The following is an 18,680-nucleotide window of genomic DNA, read 5'->3' on the forward strand; positions in this document are numbered from 1 at the left end:
GTAGAAAGTCCCATCTTTCTCCTGTGTTTGAGACACGCTCAAAATGCAGTATTCCTTCAGGACCTCACCCATCTTCCAAGGTCATCTGTCAAATACCCTGATCGCACGCACACAGCGTCCATTCCAGCATCACCTCTACCTGTGATGGGGGTCTTGGCTCGACCACTTACTATCTCTTTTGATTAGGGCAAATGATAGGACCTCTATTCAAGCCTGAGAGAAGGAGTCCTGGTAACATAGCGCTTGACACACTGGGCAGCTAACTGGAAGGTCGGCAGTTCAAACCCTGCCAGCTGTTCCTCAAGAGAGAGAGGAGACTTGCTGCTTCCAAGAAAGTGTACAGCCTCGAAGATCCCAGGGAACAGTTTTACCCTGTCCCACAGGGTCACTGGGAGTCTGAATCAACTCAATTGGCAGGAAGTGTGGTTTTGGAATCAAGTGGGTTCAGAAGAGGACTCGGAAGCAAAGCCATCAGTAGTAATGCCAGATGGACCTTGGCTGAAAGCAGACACCACTGGAAGGTATGTGCCCGCGTTTCCCTGCCTTGGCAAAAGCCTCTGACTGTGTAGCTCATGATGCATCATGAATAACACTGCAGAGAACAGAGATTCCAGAACACTTCGTGGAACTCACGCAGAGCCTGTACACAGACCAAGAGGCAGTTATTCAAACGAATAAGGGGTATTGCACAATTTAGAGCCAGAAAAGGTGCGTGTCAGGGTGGTAGGCTTTTATCGTACTTACCTGAGTGCGGGGCCCGTAATCCAGGATGAAGAACAGAGTCTCGAGATAAGAGGAATGTTTATTAATACCCCGTGGTGAAAAAGCCTTGTGTGCTGAAAGCTAAGAGAAATTGAAGCACTTATCAATATAAATCAAAGACTACCGCCTTCAGTATAGATTACACCTACCATAAAAAAATTTAATCCTCAAAACTAGGGCAATAAGCAACATTACGATAAACAGAAACTATTAAGGTTTTCAAAGATGTCATTTCATTTTACTTAGATCCACAATCCCTACCACGGAGACAAGTCAAGCTATTATAAGTCAAGCTATTACAAGTCAAGCTATCACTACCAAGGAGACAAGTCAAGCTATAAATTGTATTGGGCAAATCTGCTGCGAAACACCACTTTCAAATGCTTTTCAAATTAAAAAATAAAATAAAATCAGAGCAAAGATGTAACCTTAAAGACTGAAGGGGGTCTGACCCAAGCCAGGATATTTTCATTCACCTCACACGCATGTGAAATTAATAATGACCGCTGATGGTGGACCGTTGCCTCTGAATTACGATGTTGGCAAAGATTGTTAAATATACCATAGACTGCCAGAGAATGAAGAATTTGTCTTGGGAACGGGGCAGCCAGAATGGTACTTAGAAGGGAGGATGGCAAGACTTCTCACGTGCTTTGGACGTGTTTTCAGGAAGGACCAGTTCCTGGAGGACATCATCCTTGGTAAAGCAGACCAAGACCCTCAATGAGATGGATTAGCACAGTGACTACATCAATGGGCTATACAATGGGAGCAACACTTGCAGGATGGTGCAGGACCCGGCAATGTTTTGGTCCATTGAATCAGAACCAATTAGACAGCACCTAACAACAGCAGTGCTTAGGATCTTTCCTGGACTCTGTATTCTCCTCTAGATGCCCTGGTGGTGTGGTGGTTATGCATTAGGCTGTTAGCCACAAGGTTGGTCATTTGAAACCTCGTTCTCTCTGAGAGAGAATGAGGGGGCTTTCCCATACAGGGTTAGCCTTTCAGAAACTCACAGGGACAGTACTACCAGGGTCGTTACGCATCAGCATCAAGCTTGTTTGTTTGTTTGTTTGTTTGTTTGTTTGTTTTTCTCTTCTACTAGTTTATTAGACTCTTCCTGCATCAATACCATTCTGCCTTAACTACTAAAACTTGGTGTGATTGAGTCTTTTAATCTGATATTGTATGTTGTCAATTTTATCCTTTCCCCTCAGAATGTCTTGAATATTTTAGATCTTTTACATTTCCATATTTATTGAAGATCAAGGATGTTACTTCGAAGACTCAGGTGTGCCTGACCCCAGCTGGGATATCTCCAATCACCTCACATGCATGTGAAAGCTGGACAAGTAGGAACAACTGAAGAACTGCTGATACATTTGAGTTACGGTGTTGGTGAAGAATAACGAAAGTACCAAGGACTGCCAAGCAGCTGCACTCTGTCACATGGGGTCGCTTTAACCTGAAAGTCACCTCAATGGCACCTAAGAACAACACTCAGACACTGTTGAATCAGAAAGGCAGTAGCCTTAGTTCACTGGTGTGATAGTCTGGGTTGACTAGAGAAACAAATCCAGGGACAATCATATGTGTTGAAGAAAGAGTTTTATATCAAAAAGCAATTGTATATTGAGAAAACATCCCAGCCTAGTCTAGATCAAGTCCATAAGTCCAATATTAGCCCATATGTCTGATACCAGTCTACAAGTTCCTCTTCAGACTCATGCAACACATGCAATGACACCGAATGCAGGAAGATCACAAGTCAGTGGGTTGAAAGTCTTGTGGATCCAGTGGCGGTGGAAGCATCTCAGTGCTGCAGGGGTCTCCAGGTAGCTCCTCCACCTCCAGCTCTGATTCCATCAGCTAGCTCCATGTGTCTTGTCAGCAGGAAGACCAAACAGAGAGTGTGGATCTGGCCTCCATTGAGCTATTTATCTCCTTAGTGCCTCCAAATGAGGTCATCAAGCTGTGACCTGATGGACAAGCTAAACTCCACCCTTCACTCCTAATAGTCTCAAGTTGACACCAGATTATGTAACTACCACAGTTGGTAAGAATGCACTTGTATACATCAGTTGATTTCAGACTGCCTACTTCATGGGTTGCTAAAAGATTAGTGATTTATTGTGGATCAGAACTAGTTTCATTTGATTCAGTCATACAAAGCCCATTTCCATAAAGTTTCCCAGGGCTGATTTTGCAGCAGATTTCCAGGCATTTCTCTTGATACACCTCCATGTCGGCTCAAACCTCCAGCCTTTTAGGTGGCCGTATAGCACATTAAGCCACTGTTAGGACCCAGGAACTCCAGCACAGTGAGCATGTCTTCTAAACAGTACTGGGCGCTTCCCCACCCCCACCCCCAACACAGGAACTTCTCCTTGCTACAGACTCCTGGAATTAAATGGTGGTCACGAACAAATTCCTTCTCTGGCAAGTCACAAATAGCACTTCACAGTCCAATGGACCATGATCAAGCCAGAGCTAACTCCACTAGAGTCAGCATCTCTGCAAGCATCTTGGAGAGCTCCTGAAGGCACTTCCAGATGGCCCTGCCCATAGTCCTCAAGGCACCTTATGCTGGTAACACTGGGGCACAACACCGACGCAATCTAGGGTGTTGTTGACGTTGTGAGGTGCCATGGAGTCGGTTCTGACTCATGGAGATGATACATACAATAGAACAGGACATGGCCCTGTCCGTCACCAGCCTCATAACTGCTCTGCTTGAGCGCATTGTTGCAGCCCCTGCATCGGTCCTTCTCCTTGAGAGTCCTTCTCTTTTTCACCGACCTTCTACTTTACCAAGTGTCACATCCTCTTCCAGGCACTGGTCCCTCTTCCAGGAGAGCAAAGACCAAACCTCAGAATGCAAAAAAAAGCAACTGTGTAACTTCTCTGGGCAACTAACTTCAGCCCCGACTTCACAGAGAAACCCCAAAAGGATCACTCTCTGCTCACTACAACTTGTGGGAAAGACCCAGTCTTCTCAGAGAGGGTGGTCTGGCTGCTGCCTATGGTTAAGAACTTGGCTGCTAACTGTCGGTAGTTCAAGTCTACCCAGATGTACCTCAGAAGAAAGGCCTGGCAATCTATTTCTGAAAAGTCACCATTGAAAACTCCACAGAGCACAGTCCTACAAGGACAGCCGTGGGCTCACCTTGAGGCAGAACTGGCTGGATGATGAGTGGTGGGGTTGTATGTTTTCTGTTTGTTTTTCCTCCCTTACTGGAAGTCTTCAGACATTGCCAGCAAGGCCTGACCTAAGACACTTAGTACAATCAGTCCCCTTTGAGAGTGGAGGGACAGCTAGAAAATGACTTAATTCTGCAGCTTCACCGACAAATAAGCTTAGCACCATGAGGGAAGCCAGAAGTCTTGGCGCAGACAAAAGGGGAAGGAAGTTGCACGTTAGCAAAAGGAGTGAGCGTAGAAAGTAGAAAACAGCACGTATTTGTTTTGGGTGCTACTTCAATTAATAATCTAATTAGCAGTCAATCCCATGCATCCTTTATTATCTGCTGATCCATAATTACTACTCCATGCTGAGTATTATCCCGGTGCATGATAGCTTTCAACTCCTCAGTACAAACAACCAAATCATCAGTTATTACACAGGATACAAGGCCATGCCTCCCTGCGGGGTGAAGTCAAGGAGGCTGCAGCCATCCACTCCGGCGTCTGTGCTTCCAGCGTCTGTCAGGAATTCCTCGCTGTCTCTTCTTTAATCAGTCTCAAGGGCCCAGCACACTTGCAAGAATGTTAGTTTGGAGCAGCCTTTTTTAAGGTGCAAACCCTGGGGCCTGACATCTTCCTGGCCAGGCTAGGGGCGGGCAGCCTTCAGGCGGTGCTGAACCCATAACCAATTTCTCTTTGAAAGTGATAAACCATTTTTTTCCCTCTTTGGAAAGGATTTGTCCTTGAAGAGACAGATCACTTGTGATCTAAAACTACTTCACTGAACAGTTTCTGGTCTAACCAAGATGTGTATAATTCTAGAAAGGAGAAGAGCAGAGGCGACGGAAGGGGAGAGCGAGTACTAGTGCACCCCTCCCCAGAGCAGGTGGTTCAGGGCACTCTGCCTGCGAGGGGAGAGGAGGCGGCCTGGGCTGAGCACAGCAAAGGGGGAACAGTGGTTGGTAGAGTCAGGCAGGTCTGCTTTGGAAGCAAACCCTCCTCCCACTCCTGCTTGTGAGCAATGTGACCTTGGGTGAGTCCTAGAACCCCTGGGAAGCTCAGTGTTGCTCGTCTGAACAATGATGTTCACAAGGCCAGCCACACAGGGGTGTTCAGAAGATCAGACCCACTGATGGGGGGAGGCCTCAGGTTATTACTGTTCTGCTTGTTTTATTGGATGAACAAGAGAGGAGGAGCTGGTTGTCTAGAAGCCAGTCAGTGTCATTCAGGCAGGCTTACATCTGTGAGTGGCTTGTGCCGTATGGTTCCCCTGGGCGCAGTTGGACTGGCGCCTTCTTTCTGTAAGCACGGGTGAGTTTGCTGTGGCGTGCACTGTGGAGGGCAGTCTGATTAGTTATCATCACTCTGAAAACCCTTCCACAGCCCCTGTACTCCCTGAAGATACCCCCCTATCCCCAAATCCCCCATGGTCCAGCAGCTAACAGGGTAACCCCAGAGGTTCACTGCTATAAAAGGAAGCAACTTTGGGGAAGGTGGCAAGACAAGCCACGACCTTTCTCCCAAACACTCAGACATACGTGGTACACAAAGTAGTAGCTATGAGAATGAAAACTGCTGGTCTTGGACGCTACCAAACCCAACTCCAAACTCACTGTCACCGAGTCGATTCTGACTCACAGTGACCCTATAGGACACAGGAGAACTGCCCCTGTGGTTTTCCAAGGCTGTAAATCTTCTCAGGTGTAGAAAGCCTCTTCTTTTTCCCAAGGACCAGCTGGTGGTTTCAAACTGCTGACCTTGCAGGTAGCAGCCCAATGCGTGACACACAGCTAACATCTGGAGTGGGAAGCCACTCAATGGGTTCAGTTTTCCTTTCTTTGTCAACTTTTTTCTACACCATGAATTGTCACAAAGGGAGCACACCTGTGTTAGCAGCAGAAGCCGGCATAAGAACTGGGACACGGTGTGCTCCCTGCGAATGCTCTCTTCCTCCGTCCCGTCAAGGACCCCACCCCGCTGGCTTCTCATTTTGCCTGGTCTTGGACTTCCCATAAATGGTATCTGACAGCTAGGGGACAAATCCAGCCGGCCATCCAGACAGGAAGAAGGGAGTATGCATTTCTAAATGTTTGGGGGGGGGAAATATCAAAAGATGACTAATATTTCATGACATGTAGAAATTATATGGAATTCAAATGTCAGTTTCCATAAAGTTTTGCTGGAGCCTAGCCACACGCTGGCAGGCATTGTCTTTCATATCACAATAGCAGAGTTGAGTCGTTACAACATCCAACAGCGATAAATAAATAAATAAACGACGATGCTGCTGTCATTGAGTTGATTCTGACTCATAGTGGCCCTCTGGGACAGAGCAGAACTGTCCCCTATGGTTTTCAAGGCTGTAATTGTTGCCAAAGCAAACTTCCAAGTCTCTCTCTCTCGAGCGACCGGTGGGACTGAACGCCCAACCATTCCATCAGCAGCCAAGGGCTTTACCCACAGTGCCACCGGGGATTTCTCCCATAGATCGTGTGGCCCCGAACAACTGAAATATCTTCTACCTGGCCCTTTATAGGAAAAGTTCGATGACCCAGTTCCTGCGGATGACTTTCACTGAAAATGCACATGCGCTGCTGTTGGGTATAGACCTGGGAGTGAAATGGCAGCGACATGGGGACATACATGGGTTCAGCTGCAGCAGGCACTGCCAAGACACTTTCTAAAATATAAACTCTGATTTAAGAGAAAAGCCAAAACCTGGAGCCAGACGCCATAAGCTGTGTTTTAAGAGAGGCGGGAAGTTGATCCGGTCCAGAGTGGATCAAATGATTAGGAAGCGTTCAGGATCTCTGCGTGGGTAGAGAAAACAGCAGAATGGCCTAGCTTGATAACGCTTTTCATTCTTACTCACTACATAATCTTTCAAAATACAGTACCATTCAGCGGTGCCATGTTCAGTAGAAACGGCCAAGAGTGAGAAACCTGAATCTCTAAATTAAACAATGACTTTGTCACTCAGGCCTCTTAACAAAAGCATCAACCTGAGTCCCCTGGCAGCCCATTCTACCTGCTGACAACATACCGAGGAAGGCGTAGTCATCCTCCTGATTTTATACTTTCATACAATTAAAAATACACTTTGGCAGCAACTACATTACAGACAACCAACCTCTCAATCACCGATGGAACTCTTGTGGCTTAGTGGTTACTTATTGGGTTGTTCAATGCAAGGTTAGCAGTTCAAATCCACCAGCCACTCCTCAAAGAAAGACGAGGGCTTCTACTTTTGTAGAGTTACCATCTCAGAAACCCACAGGGGCAGTTCCAGTCTGTTCCATAGGCTCATTAGGAGTCAGAATCCACTCAAGGGCAATGAGTTTTTGGTTTGGTTTGGATTTTGAACCTCCAAACCAGCTATAAGGAAGCTGCTCCTGATAATTGGGTAAAGCCAGCAGCCAGCTACGTGGCAGAACTGAGCAAGGATCCAGAGGACTTCAAGGCTAAACAGCAAGATACAGACAAGTGGTCTTCTCTCTGACAGAGGACAGGACCTAAGGGAGATGCTGAGATCTTCTAGAGGCACTTCCTGGCATCCTCTCCCTCCCCTCCTCCCATCACCAGACAATCTGCCTGCATTTGAAATAAGGTGTGATGGGTTCTTTCCGATGACATGTTTCTTCTCTCAAGGGAATTGCTTCTGACTGTTTAAGGACCCCATGCATCATGGTAAGGATTCAAATCCACAGTCCCTGCCTCCATTCCACACTTCTATTGACTTCTCAGTTGACGCACCCTCATGAAGGACAGCAGAGCCAAATTTCCAGCTGTCCACCCTGCTGACCCAGAAGGACGGTGGCGAGGCTGAGCCCGCCACAGATGACAAGGGGACGGAGAGGGTGGGAGGTCTCCTTCTTCTTCTCATGAGACAGCCCCTTCCTTGAGTCTTCAAGGTCAGCCTCTTTCCCATGGAGGATGTTAGTGGCCTGTGGAACCTTTAACCGTTGACCCTGCCAGGTAGTTTATGTAAACTTTGCCTATCCTATCCTGGAAGAAAACCCAAAGCCCTCCTGGCCCTTGACTGACCAGGTCAGAGACTGGCTTTTCATTCTGCCTAATCTGTTCCTCAGCCTCCTTCTGCACAGAGGAAAACAAGGCTCCTGGTTTTATCAGAGGCGGGGATCCATTGCCCAGAAAGAGTTCTAGCGTTATATGAAATTCACATAGAAAAGGCACAGTGATTATGTGCTTGGATGATTACTGAAAGGTTGGAAGTACGGCCCCATCCTGTGGTTCCACGCGAGAAAGGCCTGGTAATCCTCTCCTGTCAAGATGACAGCTTAGAAAACCCTTGTGGGCAGTCTCACTCTCACCTGGAGTAGCTATCAGGAGCCCTGGTGGGGGAGTGGTTACATGTTGGGCTGCAATCCGAATGGTCGCAGGTGAGAGCCTGAGCTTTCTACTCCAACAAACAGTCTCAGAAACCCACGGGGGTCACTACGAGTCAGCATTGACCCAATGGCAGTGAGTTTGGTTTTTCAGGTATGTCTGAGTGGAAATGGACTTGGTGGCACCCAACAACATACAGGCGTCCCTGGATGGAGCAATAGGAGCCCTGGTGGCACAGCAAGTAACACACTGGGGCACTAACCCAAAAATGAGCAGTTCGAATCCACCAGCCTCTCCATGGGAGAAAAGTGAGTCTCTCTGCTTCGATAAAAGTTGACAGCCTTAAAGTCCTACGGGACAAGTCTGCCCTACACTGTAGGATGACCGTGAGTTAGAATCGACTTGACAGCGATCAATGGTACAAATGGTTCATGTGTTTCGTGGTTTGGAGATCTCAGGTCATCCAGAGGGCCCTCTGAACAAAGACCTGACAATCTACTTCCAAAAAATCAGCTGCCGAAAACCCTAAGGAGTACAGTTGTCCTCTGAGACCCTGGGGTTGCCCTGAGTCTGAGTGGCCTCGGCAGCACTTGGTTGCTACATGCATGCGTGCATGTGTGTGTGTGTACATCATCTTTCATTTTCCACTAGAAAAAGAATCTAACCCGAGGTTGAATTTGGCCGTATTAGAAATTGTACATGCTTCAGGGTCAAAAGATAGGATTCTTGCCCCCTTATAGTTCCAGGTTCACCATACTTTGTAAAACTAGAAAGAAAAACAAAGGACTTTCTTACTATCCGCCCCCCCCCCACCGGCCGGCAGTAAAGATCAAATGAGGCATGTATGACTAGGCGGGCTTTGTACATGGGAAGTATCACAGAACAGGTGAAGGAGGGGCAAGAGCCACCTCTCATCTTCCTTCCCTGATTCACTCTTTAATTAGTGGAATCTTTCAGCCAGTTCCTCGCCTGCTGAAGACCACCTGCCCACCATCAGGATGTTAGTCAATTCAGCACCCAGCTGGCAGCCATCAATTGGCCATCCATTAATAGCCAATTATCTGGGGGCTCAATTAATCCAACGACCAGGCAGTCTGATCTCCTGGCGATCCTAGAAAACAATGGGACTGAAATAGAGGCACCAGCTAATTTTCAATGGCCATCAAAGAACTTGGCGCCCATTATGCTTGCATGTTGCAGCTGCGAGTGACGGGGGCATAAATATTGATCGGGCCTGGCGCTCTGCGGCTGGGGGAAGGAATGAATGATTCCAGCATTCTCAAGGGGACAAGGGAAGCAGCATCAATCTTCGACCTGGCCCAGCGAGGAAGAAAAGCCTAAGCTCCCAAACGAGAGAGAGAGAGAGAGAGAGAGAGAGAGAGAGAGAGAGAGAGAGAGAGAGAGAGAGAGAGAGAGAGAGAGAGAAGGAACAGGACACTTAATGGAAAGCTTGTCAGGGTTCTAAACAGGCTCCCCCACTTCTCTCCTGGCACAGAATGAAATGCAAATTGCATTTGAAACAGCGTGGTCATCAGGAGGAAGGCAGCTGGGGTGGTGGGCTCTCTGTCTTGGGACTCAAAGCCCATTGCAGGGGCTGCCCGGCTGCATTTCCTTGAAAGACCGTCAGCGTGCTTACAGTTGAGAAGATAAGTGACATGAGGAGAATTTAATTAATTTTTTTAAGTGCCTAATCTTGTCTCTCTCGGAAATGGCATGCAGAAACGGCTTTGCACTTGAAATCTGCAATGTCCAGGAGGTGGTGGCTCAGATGGCTCCTTGTCCGCTGAGATAAGAGCACTTGCGGATAGAGACAGCCTCCAGCACCTTGGGTTCCTGAAGGGCTGGAGGTGGCCCAAAGAGGCCCCTCCTTCCTTTGGAAAGGTCAGCCTCTGCGTATTCAGAGTGGCCTTGCATCTCTGTGACTAATGATGCTGCTGCTTCTGACCTTGGGGCCTGTAGGGGAGACCAAGGGCCCCTGGGCTCTCCGCTCCACGCCTCTCTCACAGCCCGGGAGCTGATCCAGAGATGTGGGTAAGAACAGGAGCAAGAACAAGATGAGGGGAGGAGGGAGAGTGGAGAGACGCCCAGGAGGGGAGACACACACTGGGTGGCACACACACTCTCACCCAGTGGAGCGCTCTTCGCTCCCCCAAATTAGCTTCCTGGTGTTCACCGGGTCTTCTACTGGCAACCACAGCTGCCAAAAGCAAAGGCTGCCGCCCAGAAGGTCACACCAGGCTGTTTATTCTGAACTACCAAAAGACCAGCGCCAGCACATTTCAGGAGCGCCTGCAGAATTCACCAGAGTGCGTGCATGCATGTGTGTGTGCGCGCGCGCGCGCGTGTGTGTGTGTGTGTGTGTGTGTGTGTGTGTACCACTCTGTCCCCAAAAGGGATTCTTTCTTAATCAGTCCAACATCTGAGGACTCAGAGTCTGATTTATCGTTTGGTTAATCTAGCGTTTCTGGTAAAATAATTAAAAGATAAGTAGTAGACAGAGAGGGTCTATGGTTTGATCATTTAAAGCCATAAGGTTACTCATAACTAACGCAAGAGGGCCAGACTGCTGGCAAGGCAGGTGGGAGGCAGGCGGCGCTGGGGCGGCCACTCCTCATGCCACAGATAAGGGCCTGAGCCAGGGGCAGAGGGGAGCAGGTCAAAGAAAGCCCTGGCAATGGTATGGAGATTACGCATTGGGTAGTTAATTGCAAGGTCTGCGGTTCAAAACCACCAGCTGCCCTGTGGCAGAATGACAGGGCTTTCTACTTGCACAGAGTTGTAGGCTTGGAACCCCACAGGGGCTATAGGGTTCTGCTCTATCCTATGGGAAAGACTCCATGGCCATGAGTTTGGCTTTCCTTTGGGTTGTGGCGGGAAATGCCAGAGGAGGGTTTGACTCCATTTCCTGCCTCCAGGGAGAAGGTAAGGGGCCCTGGTGGAACAGTGGTTAAGCATTCGGCTGTGAAGCCAAAGGTTTGAATCACTCAGACTTAGCCAGTGACCTGCTCCCTAGAACCTGCAGCCTGGGCCACGCTGTGAGGTTGGTGTACTCTCACCCTGCAGCGTCTGCCTGAACTAGTCACCTCAACAGTACCCAAGAACAACAGACAGTAAGGATGTGCGTCTGAGTGCCCGCACCAGGAGGAAAGCGTGCATCCTCTCAGTGGCAGCCAGCTGCAGAGGGCGCAGGCCCTCCAGATGCCCACCCTCCCCCTCCCCTGCCCCCACCCCGAACCAGATGGCAGGGCTCTCATTTGGTGTCCCTGGGGCGCAGTGTGCGAGCCACCGGCAGGGCTCGCAGAGGCCCCTCCAACAGTAGCTCTGGATCCATTCCTGCTTTGTGATTCAGACTGCTTTCCAAAATCGCGCAGGCTCTGAGACACACTGGGGAAGCTGACGACATGGTCAACATCAGAGATCAACAAGGGCCCAAGCCCAACAGTTCCTCCGGATGGGCTCCTGGGAGCCTTGTGCTAGATGAACCGATCTTGAACATCGGGGAGGAGGGACGTGTGGCTGAAGAGGAAAACGGGGTGGCCTGCAAACCAGCGGGTTGGAGACCCCAGGCCTCCTGCCCCATGTATGAATGACAGCTGGTGCGTGGAGATGAATACCTATAAATAACACTTACAGATGGGTCACCACGAAAAGGGGTAGCCTCCAGACAGGACTGCGAAGCTTCTGCTGGGACGTTCATTTCGATTTCCTTCCTGGTTTTGCCCCTTCCCAGTTGCTCGAAGTCAACTCCAATACCTGGAGACGCAGCAAGTGTCCGAGCAGAACTGTTAGCCACAGGGGTTTTATTGAATGGGTGTTCAGAAGCAGGCCTTTATTCCAAGGCTCCTCTGAGGGGACTCAAGCCTCCACCCCGTCTGTGGACAGCCTGGGCCACCCAGACACTCCTCTTGTTCCTCCTCCTTCCAGCATTTGAGCAGATAGCATTCTGGGCCTCGGGAGAGGTTTGAGGCCCAGCTTGCCCAGCTTTGTGTCCAAACTCACAAGTGTGGCACTTACATAATCTGGTGTCAACTTGAGAGCTGAGGAGGGAAGGGGTGGAGTTTAGCCTGCCAATCCGGTCGCAGCTTGATGACCTCATTTGGAGGCACTAAAGAGATAAATAGCTCGCTGGAGGCGGGACACACATACTCTCCCTGCAAGACATTCCTGTTGGCAAGCCACATGGAGCTATGCTGATGGCAGCCAGAGCCCTGGAGCTGGAGGAGCCATGTGGAGACTCAAGCCAGCACTAACATGCTTCCACTGCCACTGGATCCACAAGACTTTCCACCCACTGGCCTGTGATCTTCCTACATTTGGCATTGTTGTATGTGTTGTGTGAGTCTGAAGAGGAATCTACAGACTGGCATCGGACATATGGGCTAATATCAGACTTATGGACTTGATCTGGACTGGGATGTGATGCTTTCTGAATATACAATTGCTCTTTGATATAAAGTTCTCTCTTACACATATGAGTGTCTCCCTGGATTTGTTTCTCTAGCTGACTTGGACTAATACAACGAGTGTTAGAGAGAGGAGTACCCCAGATTCTCCAAAAGCAGCCAAGGCATCCTGTCTAACCTGGGGAGGGGGAGGTGCAGGCTGGGTGCTCGCTCCTCGTGCCCACAGGGCCTGACTCTGCAAAGGACCCTGGCCCTGGTGACAACCTCAGGGGAGCCTTGAAAGACCTCAGGTAAATTTCCCACTACCTCTTAAGAGTAGGGGCCTCAGAGCTAATAAAGAGCTTATTGATCTCAAAAACAAAACCCCTCCTTAAAACCCTGTGTCCTTGTCTCCCATAGTATTCCCAGGAGCTCCAGGTCTCCCCATCCTCAAGGCCAGCTCCCTGAACTGTCCTGGGGCAGCATTAGCAAAGAACACAAGGAAGGACAGGGTGACCATGCCTCTGATCATAGGGTTCTTCTGGAGAGTCAAAATTCCCTGGATAGATTCCAGGGTGCATGCCAAGAATACCAGCAGATTAATGGGGTCCCTCTCTATAATTCATGGGTTTTTTAATGGAAGAAATTATCTACTAAGTGGGGAATAAAATAACAATGTGGTACATTTAAGGCATGGGTGGTATGCAAATGCAACAGAAAGACAAGCCACTTTCTAATAGTGTTTGCTAGGTTTCTAGTACCATGCAAATACATTTACATGGGCCCCAGGCACTTTATTCTAAGCCTTTACATTTCCAAAACCTCCTGCAAAAATTACCCCCAGGCCTAAGATTCTTTTACTTTTTCACTAAGCCTTCAGCCCCTGGACTAAATTTAGTTTCTTGGAAATAAAAGACAAATTTGCTGCTTTATTTTATTTTAGTCCTTTAAAATTTTTTTTTGCTTAATTGTCTAATAATTCTCCAAATGGCACACATTTGACAGGGGGAGAGAAGATATGAAAACATTTTTGCAGGTACTTTTTGATGGTATAGTGTTTATCACTAAAATACAGTTTGAATTAAGACATCAAACTTGCTACCTGGATTTTCAATTAGGAATTAGAGCTTTGCTGAGTTGGGGTGGGGGAGGGAAAGTCAGTAAAAGAACCACATCAACATTAAAGTCAAACTTAAAGAAATCTTTACTTGAGCTATTAATAGAACGAGCCCTTCTTGAAACTAAGGGGGGGGGGGAATCCAATTAATTTCCTTAAACCAAGAGTACGGCAAGCTTCTCAGTATCGCTTGGATTGTTACTGAGCATAGATTTTATTGCATTGTTCACCCCTCATTCGAGGTCTCACCGCTCAGCGAATGGAGTCCCTTGCTAACACTATAAGCACAAAGACCCTCCAAAGGGTCTTCAGTGGGGTCCACAGTCCCCAAGAAGGCAATAGGCCCCACAGACGAGAATATCGGAAGGGCCTTACCCAGGAATCCACCGCACAGCCAGCCTCTCCAATCCCCCTACACCATTCCCAATTTCTCTAAGTGGTTTAGAGGCCCATTGCACCTGCTGTGGATTAAAAGACAAAAAACAAGGACCCAACGTAGGGGTTACAGTTGAAGCCGAGCTGCATGTACTCATCCTCCAAGGTGCTAATACAGAAGGCAGGGGCTTTTTGCAAGATTAGACACAATAATTTCCTACAAAAACCTAGTGTCCTGAACTTCCTCAAATCCCAACACTCCCCCAACACCCAGCCCAACAAGAGAGAAATGTCCCCCTCAGTAATTCACAGAACTGTGGAGAAGGCAGTCCACTGCTATTGTTAGGTAGTTTAGCCTAGGGAATTGGGAAGTCCATTTACACATGCCCAGGAGAGCCAGCATAGGACAAAGCTGTCAGATGGGCTTTACACCTGGAGCAGCCCACCTGGGCAAGGTGATTGCAATTCAGCCAATGGGATCGACCTGGGGTCGTTCACCACGCCTCCCCGGAAGAGGGGCTTGTCTTGCTTGGGTGGTCTGGTCTTCTTCGTAGGAGGAGAGAGATCCTTGCATGTCCCGGAGCAGTCTCTGCCAGGCCGCATGGTCAGAGGAATCCTATGGGTGCCGTGTAAAACCTGAAACTTCTTTTAACTCTCATTAAATTCACTTGGATCACGAGCCCGGCTTCGGCGTGAAATCTTTCTCGCGGAGCCAAGGAACGAGGCTGAAATCTAGCCGGGAGAGAGACCTTATACTATCTCATCCCATAAAGATGTACCTAAGGCCTTGGAAACCCTAGCGAGCAATTCCCATCTGTCCTCTTGGGGCGCTATAGGGGCGCTCTGAGTCAGGGTTGACTCAATAGCAGCTGGTGGTTTGGGGCACGCCTTCAGATAAGCCATGGGGAATAAAATTGTTCTGGTGCTAAGTGCTTTCTCCCTGTGCCGCTCCTCTCCTCAGACACGTAGACACAGGCGTAAGCTACAGATAGATCCTTGTCTGCCACATGTCCATGAACACAGGAAGTCACAGGAACGGATGAAAACAGAGGAAGGAGCCTAATATGAAGAGGTATCGTGATTTTAAAGTCTATAGAACTCATGAGACAAAGAAGAATTCACAGAGAACACCAGAAATGCAGAAAGATGAATAGAATATTAAGAGAAAGGGTAATTGATCAAAATGAGAAAGAAAGGGGAAAAAACCCTCTTTTCTGTGATTTCACACCACTGAGTGGTGATGTCTACCCGCAGGCACTGAGTCAATTCCAAATAACACAGGGCCCCCAGAGAACAGAGTAGAACTGTTGTTTAGGGTTACAGGACACGGCAGGCTCGTCTTTTTCTCACAAAGCGGCTGGTGGGTTTGAACTACCAATCTTTCCATTAGTAGCCCAAATGCTTAACCTGCTGTGCCACTAGGAGTCCTTCCACCACGTCGAAACCAAAAAAAATGAAAATAAATAAAAACCTAAGCCAACTGTCATTGACACGTGTCATCCATTAGAACTCATAGTTACCCGAGCTTGAGAGTAGGAAATGATACACCTTCACAGTAATAGACTTTCTCCCAATGAGGGGCTGGTGATTTCTGAACTGCGGACCTTGTAGTTAAGCAGCCCAGCCTGTAACTCACTATACCACCAGAGGTCCAACTCAACGCCCAGCCCTCTCTTATCAGACCACTCACACTCACTACCCTCATCTATTTGTCACTCTGCCTCAGCCAGGAGCTTTGAGAGGCCCTCCCAAAGAACAGGAACACCTTCTAGCATCAGACCAGCGCCCCCCCCCCGCCCCCCTCCCCGTCCCCTAAGCCTAGCACAAAGCCTGGCATATGGTTGCATCTAATAAATGTGCGTTCAACACATATCAGGATGAGAGAGGCAGGAAAGGAAGAGACACCATGAAGTTTAGCTAGCGGACAAAGAAGGAACCAAATCCCTAGCCCCTGGTCCCTGGTGTAAACTCGAAAAAGTAAGCTTAAGGTAATGAGATTCCACACAAAGCAGAGAAAGTTCATGTCCCTGCAGGCATCATTAACTGCAGCACAGGAGCAGAAGCACCCAGGGGGAGAAGAAAAACTCCCCAGCCCCAGGGCAGGGAGATTGAGAAAATCGATCTATTGTTACAAAGGCTATTGCTTCTTCCACGCCCATCCGCTGCAATGGCCCGGTCCTATCTGTTAAGATCCCTGCATTTTTCACCTCCCTAGGCTCATCCCTGCCGTCTACTCCTGTAAACACTCAAATGATGCCAACCTTGACCAGCATGCTGTGTCATTCCCGAGCCTGTGTCCTGCAGTTCACCTCTGCCCAGAATGCCCTGTCTACAGACTGACCTGCAAACCCGTTCATCTTTCTCAACTGTTTTGTTAGTCCCCCCCTACCTCCAGGAAGTCCCCGGCCTTCCAGGAAATCAAGTCATCTTGGCCCTCTGCCCACTGCAGGGACCTGGTCCATTTGTGACTGCATCTGCCACCCACAGGGAGTTCAGCACTGCATCTCACAGTACTTGCCACAATGCCTGGCACGTGGTCCCCAAACCCCAAACTCACTGCCATCAAGTCATTTCCGACTCACCGGGACCCTACAGGACAGAGAAGAGCCGCCTGAGTAGGTTTCTTATGGGAGTAATAAAACCCGAATCTTTCTCCCGTGATAAGTGCTCAAAGAAATGTCTGTGGAACTCACCTGAGTGTTGGCAAACTTCCAAAACATAATGGGCAGACAACTTCGTTAAAAAGGGATCTGAGGAGTGTCTTAAAATAGTGAAAAGATCTGAGTTTAAACCAACAGGGTGGCCTCGGGTGCATGACTTCCAGCCTGTGAACCCATTTCCTAATCCAGAAAATGAGGATATTACCACTTACCCCATCTACCTGGGAAGAGCCCACTCACCAGGTATTGGGCACAACTGGACAACAGGCCCTGCTGGGCCTGCCAGTGGTTGAAGTGATCTGCAGCTGCTAACTGATCAGTCACTCCAGTCTGCCCCTTAAAGGTGGAAACCCTGTGTTCTGCTCTGTCCTATAGGGTCATTTTGAGTAGGAATCCACTCAGACAGGGGGGTTAGTTTTTCTTTGGTTTCAGCCCTCTGTGTTGTACTTAAGCTCCCCCTCCCCCCCGCCCCCCTCACCCCACCATTCCCACCCACCCCCACCCCACTGCCCCAACTCTGGTTTCTGGTATCCTGTTTGAACTATTTGCTCCTGCAGGGTTTCTCCCCAAGGCACCCAATGCTGCTCTAGATTCAATGAATAAATATTTCCAAGCTAGCTAGGAATTCCCCCCTCCACCAGGTCCATGGTGGGCAGAGGGGAGTGAAGAATGGGGGCTCAGAATGGAAGGGCAGGAAGGAGCCTGTAAGGGGAGCCTTAGCTCTGCTCCATGAGGAACTAAATTGGGTACACATGGGGAAATCCACTTGGATTCCCATTTCCCCAACTCCCCACCAATACTAGACTCTGTTTTCATAGGATGCCCAGTGACATTCAGTGTACTTTCAACTTCCAATGGCTCTGAGGAGCTCGGGGACAGTTAGGAAGCTGAGGTGGCAACAGGCCGGGTGGGTCCGGGCAGCAGCCCCGCCGCCGCACCAGAGGCAGCAGGGCGCTTGCAGGAGCAGCACAGGCGCGCGCGGCGCACGCGGGGCCTCCAGCCTCCGCAGGTCGGGCCTGGCAGCTGCTGGAAGGAGGTCAGCGCCAGCGCCCGGCAGACTTCTCGCCCGAGCCTGCACCGGCCCGGCCACCGAACCCAACAGCCAGCGACTATCGATGCCCACCGGATGCCACCCCTCGGCCGCCACCCGCCATCCGCCCCGGGACCCCTGGTGAGCAGCTCAAGTTGGGAGACCAGCTCCGTCCGTGAGCGCGCGCCCCCCCCTCCACCTCCACCCACTCCCGCCTCCGGGGGGGGGGGGGGACAGAGGTGCCCGAGCTTTTCAAAAAACGGAGCCAGCCGCGAGCAGTACGCCTCGCCCGGCTGCCTACTCGCGGCACCCAGACCCCGGCCCCGGCTTCCCCAGAGACTGCCAACCTGGCGCGCGGGCTGCGCGCCCTCCTGCGAACCAGTGCCCCGCGCGCCGCCGAACCCCGTACCTTGGGGGTCTGCACTTCTGGTCCCATGGGCACTTCGAACTTCCTCTTGGTCACCCAGAAGAACAGCAGCACGGTGATCCAAAGCACCCCGAAGATGGGCAGCACCAAGCGGCGAGTCGGGCGCCGCATGGTCCCCCTGGCCTTCTTCCCTCCACGCTAGGTCCAAGGGGCACCCCCCGGCGGCGAGGGTCGGGGGGCAGGATCCCCGGAGAGCGCCGCGTTCCGGGGGGACGCAAGCCCAGCTGCGGCGAGGAGGAGCCGCGGGATCCTGCCAGGCGCCCCTACCTGCGTCGGAGAGAAGGCGGCAGGCGTGGGGCACGAGGCGCCCTGGGGCGCGGCGGGCGAGCAGGATGCTCGCGCTGGTCCCCGGAGCGCGGCGGCAGCTCGGAGGCTTCCCGCGCCGCCGCGGCCG

General features: G+C 50.0%; 1 protein-coding gene across 2 annotated transcripts in view; it reads right to left on the bottom strand.

The window, feature by feature from the left end:
• GALNT14 (polypeptide N-acetylgalactosaminyltransferase 14) overlaps window positions 1–18,397 on the bottom strand; it is a 265,483-nt gene extending 247,086 nt beyond the window's left edge. For both annotated transcript variants that reach the window (XM_075535663.1, XM_075535664.1), the window contains exon 1: window positions 18,269–18,397. In XM_075535663.1, coding sequence (XP_075391778.1) covers window positions 18,269–18,397 — 129 coding nt within the window. The remainder of the gene's footprint in view (window positions 1–18,268) is intronic.
• Window positions 18,398–18,680: the final 283 nt, after the last annotated feature.

This window comes from Tenrec ecaudatus, chromosome 17, assembly GCF_050624435.1.
Source record: "Tenrec ecaudatus isolate mTenEca1 chromosome 17, mTenEca1.hap1, whole genome shotgun sequence".
In the NCBI taxonomy this organism is placed as follows: domain Eukaryota; kingdom Metazoa; phylum Chordata; class Mammalia; order Afrosoricida; family Tenrecidae; genus Tenrec; species Tenrec ecaudatus.